The 8,836-nt window shown below is 45.5% G+C and overlaps 1 protein-coding gene across 1 annotated transcript; it reads right to left on the bottom strand.

The window, feature by feature from the left end:
• Positions 1-1,651: 1,651 nt before the first annotated feature.
• On the bottom strand, positions 1,652-8,635 carry LOC118724284 (purine nucleoside phosphorylase). The gene is made up of 6 exons (XM_036447366.2): positions 8,479-8,635; positions 6,611-6,780; positions 3,453-3,556; positions 3,091-3,266; positions 2,783-2,973; positions 1,652-2,343 (listed from the first exon to the last, which is right to left on the bottom strand). Exons 1-6 carry the CDS (start codon positions 8,490-8,492, stop codon positions 2,126-2,128), a joined length of 873 nt encoding a protein of 290 aa, XP_036303259.1. The 5' UTR covers positions 8,493-8,635; the 3' UTR covers positions 1,652-2,125.
• Positions 8,636-8,836: the final 201 nt, after the last annotated feature.

Raw genomic sequence — 8,836 nt, 5'->3', positions numbered from 1 at the left:
AGGGCTATCGGTGGGACATCCCCTGAGGGCTCCTGGACTGCTAGAGGGTACAGGTCAGCTGAGGGACCCCGAGTGCATGAATCTCATGGGATGGACCTAGAGGGTATCAGGCTGAGTGAAATAAGTCAGAGGAAGACAAATTCCACTTCTGTGTGGAATCTAAATAACAAAATAAATGAACAAATGAAACAGAAACAGACTCATAGATACAAAGAACAGACTTGATGGTTGCCAGAGAGGAGGGAGTTGATGGACTGGGTGGACAAGGTGAAAGGATTAAGAAGTACAAGTTGGCCCCAGCTGGTCTTGCTCAGTGAATAGAGCATTAGCCTGCAGACTGAAGGGTCCCAGGTTCAATTCCGATCAAGGGCACATGCCCAGGTTGTGGGCTCAATCCCCGGTAGGGGGCATGCAGGAGACAGCCGATCAATGATTCTCTCTCATCATTGATGTTTCTATTTCTCTCTCCCTGTCCCTTCCTCTCTGAAATCAATAAAAATTTATTTTTTTAAAAAAGAAGTACAAATTAGTAGTTATAAAATAATCATGAGAATATAAAGTACAGCACAGGGAATATAGTCAATATTGTAATAAATAACTACCTATGGTACCAAGTACTTAAATTATCAGGGGGACCATTTCATAAATTCTATTGCTGTCTGTCTAGTATACTATATACCAGAAACTAATACAAAATAATTTTGGATGTCAACTGTAATTGAAAAATAAAAAAGAATAGGCACTTAAAAAAAGACCATTTTTATATTCTTAATTTAACACAATTTGAGAGAGATTTCAAAAGCTTTCCATCCAAAATGCTTCTTCCATATTATTCTACTAACTGCAATGTCACCATTAGAGGCTCATCCAGCCCTCTCCTTTCTCAAAAGGCAATCAGGCTGGGAGGATAGCGTGGTTGTCAAACATGCCAGCCAGCTGACTGCAAGTTGATAAGCACAAACTGCAATAAGCCAAAAAAAGGGGGCCATGTCTGGCTGCTGCATCACAGAGAGGTTCTGACTAAGCAAAAATGAAGAGAAAGACTGGAGCCCAGAACGTGAGCAATAGGGGAAAAGAAAGTGCTCAAATAGAAGTTGAGTAAGAGCCAACTCAACTTACCCGGGGTTGACAAAACTAATCAGCTGTGAAGTGGCTGGCAGCAGATAAAGGGGCATTTGCCACTGCATTGTCAGAATGGAGTGAAGAAGAGTACAGTTGCTATTATTTATGAAAGAAGTCAGAGTAGTGGAGAGAAGGAAATCAAGAGGAAATATAATTAGGGCTTAACACGGAACTGGCAACTGGAACAGAAGTAGAAACCAGTAAAATAATTCAGGTATGCATGAGCATAAACAGGAAAACATTCAGAAGGCAAGGGATAGATCAAGACTGGCCTGAGGGAAGTGGCCTTGATAGACCATAAGTTAGCCCTTCCTTATCATTCTCTAACACTTCCTCTATTTTCATCATCTTCCCTTTTCTTTAACCTTTCCTTAATTTACATACATGATCTCAGTCCTCAGCAATAGGGGAAAAGAAAGAGAAGCTGAGAAGCTGAAAGTCTCACAAGACATGTGCTCTCGCAGCCTTTTATGCCAGTCTTGGCCTGTGCCCCAGCCTTATCCCAAATTGCACAAAAAATAAAAATAAATTATTTCATCTTTTTTCTTTATTCTCAAAATATGGTAGTATTAAGGTCCAAGAGATACTGAGCTGGTCCTTGTGTGGTCTTCAGGGCTTTGTGGGAGGTAGACCTGAATCCCCAGGAATGTGAAAGCATTACCTTAGAAAGCTAGCAGCAACCATTACTGTGCCGAAGTCAGTAGCCCGAGTCAAATCCTGGGAACGTTCGTGGATGAGTAGTAGGGTTTGGCTTGGGCTCCAGCTCTTGAAAATAATGAAAGTGAAAATAATGGAAGTTACTGTTATAAGAAGACAGTTGAGCAAAAGAGCACTAGGCACCAGAAGGGTCTGGTGGGAGAAGTGGGGAAAGTGAAGGATAGGGATCTTCCTCTCCTTTCTGCCACTATCTAACACCAGAGGCATGTCACCACAGCAAGGGTCCAAAGTAGGTAGCAGCTACTTGGGTCCCATAATGTTGAGAGCCAGGCCACTCCGGGGTTGGTTAAGTCTCATGGTCAGGCAGTGGAATGCTATTCATAAGAATGGAGACAAACTGTTCCAATTTCTGCGCAGCTTGTTTCCCGGAATTTAGTACTTCCTCGTGGTTGGCTTTCTCCAGGCTTTCATAATCCATGATGACCTTGTTAGTGATGAGGGAGAAGCCAAAGACCCGAAGTCCACAGTGCCTTGCAACTACAACTTCTGGTACTGTGCTCATGCCTGATGGAGAGAAAGGAAAGCCACGTGTCAGGGTTCTTAAATGACTCTTTTCCTCACCGTGTAACCTAATCTATAACTGTCTGTGGTAATTTCCAAGTCAGTTCAAATGATGCAGCTCCATCTTCCCGCCAGAGGTACAGAAGGTGACGATGGATGACATTTGTTAGAATAATCTTTACAAACAGTTACCAAACCGAGTATATGTCATTAGCAGTATAGCTGTTTAAGCCCCTGATGCTGAGTGGGGAGGTTTGATGCTGTAACACATCAAACTTCACCACCTTAATACCTTTCTAGAAATCACTTTCTAGAAACTCAATCTTTCTCAAGTCAAATCTTCTCCCAATCCACTATCAGGTCTATAACCTTTTACTCCTTCCCTTCTCTAGTTTGCCAGGTCCCTCCCTCTTCAAGCCTCTAGCCAAGTATCCCTTCTCACCAACAGCATCAGCACCCAACTTCTGCAGCAAACGAGATTCTGCCACAGTCTCAAAGCTGGGGCCTGCCACCATAACGTAGGTGCCTTCCTGTAGCTCTCTCTGCTCTCCCATTTGTTTCCAGGTACTGTGAGCCTTCTGCCTCATCTCCCGGTCATAGGCATCAGACATGGCAGGAAAGCGAACTCCAAACCTACGGCACAGGTTGGATTATCTCAGATTAATGGAAGACAATGAGCTCTCTCCTCAATTCCAGACAAGTCCTTACACCACCACCTCCCATCTATACACCAAGGAGTAAAGTAAGTACTTTTCTTCATTGGGTCCTACGAGAGGGTTCCCACCGCAGAAACCCGGTAAGTTGATGTGATCACGGATCAGCATGATATCTCCAACCTCAAACTTGGGATTGAGCCCTCCAGCTGCATTGGTGACCACTAGGGTGTCCACACCCAGAAGATGGAAAACCCTCACTGGGAATGTCACCTTGGAAGCAAAATAAAAAGAGATCAGAAAGTGTTCTTTAAAAGTTCACCAATCCATTTTTCAGATAAGCATGCCATACATCATAAAAGGAGGGAACCAAAAATCTACCAATTTAGGCAATAAAGTGGGATAGAGAGCTCTCTCCCTTTCTTTCAGATCCAACCCAGACTTATGTCCCAAATTTACCTTCCAGAATGGATAGCCTTCATACATATGGAACCTGCCCTTCATCATCACACAGTTTCTGCCATTCAGGACCCCAAACACCAGTCGACCAGCATGACCTGGCACTGAATACAAAGAAAGAAAGGGAAATGAATGGAGTGATGTTTTCATACAACACTGAGTAACTGCTATGAGTCAACTCACTGTACTCAATTGAGGATATAATTAAGCAAAAGAAGATGTTATTACATTAACTTTCATAAATTTAAGTCAGTGGTAGTAGAAATGAATAATAAACTTACAAATAAATATTTAAGTACATTCAAAGATTAGGACTATGGGGGTAAGAATGTTCAATGTGAACATTTATCAAAGGAAGGGGAACATTTTTCAAAATATATTTTATTGATTTTTTATAGAGAGGAAAGGAGAAGAATAGAGAGCTAGAAACATTGATAAAAGAGAAACATCAATCAGCCACCTCCTGCACATCCCTTATTGGGGATGTGCCCACAACCAAGGTACATGCCCTTGAACGGAATGGAACCTGGGACCCTTCAGTCCGCAGCAGGCTGAAGCTCTATCCACTGAACCAAACTGGTTTCAGCGGGGAAAAACATTTTTTTAAAGAAATTTCCAAAGAATGAGAAAGCCGTATGGTAAAAGAATAAGTGAGAAGAAAAAAAAATAGAATTAGTGGGTAATAATGAATGCAATAATTATAGACCACTTTCCCAAAATTCTCAAAGTATGTATTCCTATGTATTACCTGAACTAAACTATATACATCTTCACTTCTGAAAGGACGCTCACAGTATATTCTTCTTCCTAAAGAGACTACTAAATAAAGGCAAGGAGCTGAGTTTGGACCCACACACAGTCTTTTCCATGAGGACTCCCAAACTGTCCTGTGGGAACACATGCCCATGATCGGGCGTGGGAATGCAAAAATAACTCCCACACAGATGTAATAACCATCATTACCATTTTCTTATCTGACATTTCTCCTCTAATGAAAAGGCCAAGTTATCTTTTAAAAAATGGATGGTCTGTCTGGCTGGTTTGACTCAATGGATAGAGCGTCGGCCTGTGGACTGAACGGTCCCAGGTTCATTTCTGGCCAAGGGCACATGCCTGGGTTTCAGGCTCAATGCCCGGTAGGGGGTGTGCAGGAGGCAGCCAATCGATGATTCTCTCTCATCATTGATGTTTCTCTCTCTCTCTTTCCCTTCCCCTCTGAAGTCAATGGGATATATATTTTTAAAATGGATGATCTGGGAGAAGAACCAAAATCAAGGGGGAGTGTTAAGAGACCTTTAGAAATAGAGAAGTTTGCCAAGACCGGTTTGGCTCAATGGATACAGCGTTGGCTTGGGGACTGAAAGGTCCCGGGTTTGATTCTGGTCAAGGGCATGTACCTTGGTTGTGGGCATATCCCCAGTAGGGGGTGTGCAAGAGGCAGCTGATTGATGACTCTCTCTCATCGATGTTTCTAACTCTCTATCTCTCTCCCTTCCTCTCTATACAAAATCAATAGAAATAGAGAAGTTTATTTATTTATTTTTAATTACGAGTAATAGAACATAGGTGAGGTTAGGAAAACTCAAGTGGAATATACGTAATAAATTGATAAAGCTTAAAAAATGAATCCCCTTATTACTTAGCAGAGTGCCCTTCTCCCTGCAGATAGAGGTGGCAGGTGGAGCCAATGTCACTGCTGTCTCCCTTACAAAATTTTGCTCTCCATCTCTCTTTTTAGTATTTCCTTCTCCAACCCCCACCCCCACCTTCCTGCTCTGGTTTCCCAGTCTGGCTCCAAAGGGTTTGAAAAAGAACTGGAAAACCTGGTTAGTCATCTTGGCCAAGGTGGCCAGTCACTGGAGCATTGACCCAGAACCAAGAGGTCACTGGTTTGATTCCTGATTGATGTTTCTCTCCCACGGATGTTTCTATCTTTCTATCCCTCTCCCTTCTCCTCTCTCTAAAATCAATAAAAACATTCTTTTAATCTGTTAAAAATCCTAACTCTCCAGGGAAAAGAGGAAGGCAGAAACCCAAAGAAGTATTATATTAACCAATAAAAGTTAATTACCTGAAAAATTAATAAGTAAACCAAGTAAACTACCCTTGTACTGTGCTTGAAACTTGCCTCTATTTCATGTGGCCCTTTTGTAAGCCTTCGCTGTAGAGCTTTCCAGCTGCTGTTAGGATGCTGGGTATGTTATCCTCCGTCCCTCAAAAGGGCCAGTGTGTTAGGTTCTGTGTATTCATGGACTATTTATATATTTGTTTTCAAGAACATGGTAGCCTGTGTGTCCATCTGTTGTTATGCTCTAGCCTGTGCCTTATCCTAGAGCTGGGGAAATTAGAAATGGCAGGAGAACACAGGACAGAGGAGGCCTGACTTTGTCCTGGGAGGTTACAAGCAAGGCTTTTTCCATTTAAGCTGCAGGGATGATGTAGGTGTGTGATATGTCTGTGGTGACTACAGGGTGTACAGGGGAGGTGCCGTAGAGCTTCAGGGAGGGCTGAGTCATTAAAGCAGAGGAAACGTGTCATCGTCTAGTACCACTGACACATACATGCCCTATCATGACAGTCCTTCTAGGGGAATTTCATTCTAAAGTCACTCTGTTCATAGTGGTTTGTTTTCTACTCTTACAAGTTGTCTTTAATCCCATGCTATAGAGCAGGAGTGGGGACCTTTTTCTGCCCCGGGCCATTGGCATATTTAGAACATCATTTGAGGCCATACAAAATTATTGACTTGAAAATTAGCCTGCCAGAGTTGGCCAAACATTTGAGTAACACCCTAATGCCTTGGCAGGGCCAGACCAAATGATTTCATGGGCTTTATACGGCCCGCCCCTGTTTATAAAGGCCTGGGCATAGAAGCACAGCCCTCCCATCAGAATCCCATTAATGTAGAATCTCAGGGGAAAGGGTGGGGACGGGGGGGGGGGGGGCAGGGGGGGAGAAGAGATCAACCAAAGAACTTGCATACATAACACATGGACACAGACAAAAGAGTGGTAGAGGCATTGGGTGGGGGTGCAGGGGCAGGGTATAAGGGTCAGTGGGAGAAAAAAAGGTGACATATGTAATACTTTCAACAATAAAGATTAAAAAAAAAATCCTATCAATATCCCTCAGTCCCACCCCTCTCTCCTTGCCAGTACCTGTACTTTTGGGAAAGTTTGGTATCTCACTGTAGTCAAAGCACTGGGTCTGAGTTAGTTTATCAGTCAGGCCTCCTAAGCCAGAACCACAGATCACTGCCACTTGAGGTCGGTGTTTGGTGCGGGACAGAAGCCATTCTGCAGTATGTTGACAATCTTCATATGTGAATCTAGGAAAGAAGAAAAAATCAAGGTGAGTTTTGCTCCCATACCAAGGGCATGAGAGACTAAGGACCTTTACTACAGAAAGGCTGGCAGGTATCCTGAGGTGGCAGGGGACAGACAGAGAAGCTAGCCGAAGAGCTGCCTCTCTCGGGAAAGGCAACGTTAAGCTCACCCACCTGCCCACTCCCCTTTCTGAATCACACCCACTGAAAGCATGATAGGAAATTCATTGGAAAGCCTGACAAACGGTAATGTTTCCACCACCAGCCCCAACTTAAGTTTTGTATCACTTTCAAATTTACTATCTCTCCTTGTGACAAAGATTTACAAGACATAAAGGGATCAGGGTCCACAGACATATAGTTGAAATAATCAAATCAAGGAGGGCAAGGAGACCCTCCCATCTTACAGCTCAGTTTGAAAATTAATTAATTTTGCTAATGAGCTCCAAATACCTAGACTCCATAAATCATGCTCCTGCTCCACAGCCTTTCTCCCACTTTCCCCCCTGCTGTGCTCTCCTCCCAGTCTTCTCCCATTTCCCCTTCTCTGTACCAAGGTCCTTTGCCCCTTCAGAGACCTAAGGACACACACATACCCAGAACACTTGACCCTCCCCCACCCCCAATCAACCTTGAATTTTTCTCACAGGTCCAGTCCAATTCTCACACCCATCTGAAAAGATCAAAGATTGAGGAAGAAGAAGGAAAAAAAAAAAGTCAAACTGAGATGCAACAGAGCTGATTACAACCAAGGAAGCTTCTCTAGAGGAAATCCTATCCTTCAAAAGAAGAACCTTTGAAACAACATGGCTCTACAATACACCAGGAAGGAGCTAGGTTCAGGGACAGGGACGAGGGCAATGGAGCTGAGGCCACGAGATGATGGAGACGAGAAGCAATAAGATGGCAAAAAGTTCATCAGATAGCGTCCCCAGAAGGGGCAAAGGAAACGAAAGAAGTAGGACCTAGACACCCGGCATAACTAGCTGCAGATTACAGGACTTCCTCATTGGCCGTCCGTTCCCCAAGAACACCCCGTAGCCCTGGGCATCCAAAAGCCCAGGAAACAAAGCTGGAAACAAAGCAAAGAGAAGGGTTTTCAAAGGGGTGAGGTGGGGGTAAGTGGGCAGGGTCTGTTGCTCAATTCAACAAATAAAGATTTCCTTTTCTCCTTGGAGACTCCGTCCCCCAACTTAATTGAATCTCCAATTTGGAGGGAAAGGCTGGGTAGGCGAGGGGCGTGAGCGGTATCTCCTCTGAAGGAGGAACTCAGGATACGGGCACAAAAACTACCTTGCAGCTTTACCTAGACACTAGAAAGGGAGTCTGTGAAGAGCACATGGGGATGGGGGCATGCCTCCCTCTACACTTACACCCCAAAAGTGCGTGCGTGTGGGCGCGCGCGCGCCTGCACAGACGCGGGCTTCCTTTTGGCACAGACTCCTCGGTGCTAACCGGTCCCTCCCTGGTCTAGCGGCGCCTCCTCAGCTCTGTTCCCACGTGCGCCTCCGCCGGCCCGAGCCGCCCCACACTGCCCTGCCAATTTGTCCTTGGCACCCGGCTCCATGCCAGGCCTCTGCATCTTCAGGGCATTCTCCCGGCCACCTCTGGGTTCGGAGTGCCAAGTTTCCAGGGCTCGGTGACAGCTATTTCCCCTCCCCAGGGGCCTTCGGGGTTCCTCGGGCCTGGTGCCCGCCTCACCGGCTCTCCTCCATGGTGCCGTGGACGCGCTCTCGGCTCTCTCGGGGAGCCTGCCCTTCTCCGCAGGGTTCTGCTCCGCTGAGCTGGGCTGCCGCCACCGGTTCAGCACTGTGAGCTGGGCGCGGGCTTATATCCCCAGCCCGGGAGCGCCCAGCCAATGGCAGCCACGCACGAAGGCCGGCCCCATCTCCATGGTGACACACCCAGTTTCAATTGCCGGAGGCTGGGTGGTAAACCCAAGTTCCTTCCCAGGGCTGCACCTCCAGCATTTCATCCCTGCACCTATTCCGGTCGGCAGAGCCCGGGTTTCCCAGCGAGAAGGAAACGGTATGGGAAGAAGGCTAGAAGCCAGGAGGGG

Source organism: Pipistrellus kuhlii, unplaced genomic scaffold (genome assembly GCF_014108245.1).
Source record: "Pipistrellus kuhlii isolate mPipKuh1 unplaced genomic scaffold, mPipKuh1.p scaffold_m20_p_1, whole genome shotgun sequence".
Classification (NCBI taxonomy): domain Eukaryota; kingdom Metazoa; phylum Chordata; class Mammalia; order Chiroptera; family Vespertilionidae; genus Pipistrellus; species Pipistrellus kuhlii.
The sequence above is the reverse complement of the archived record's forward strand: the minus strand, read 5'-3'. Positions and strand labels throughout refer to the sequence as shown.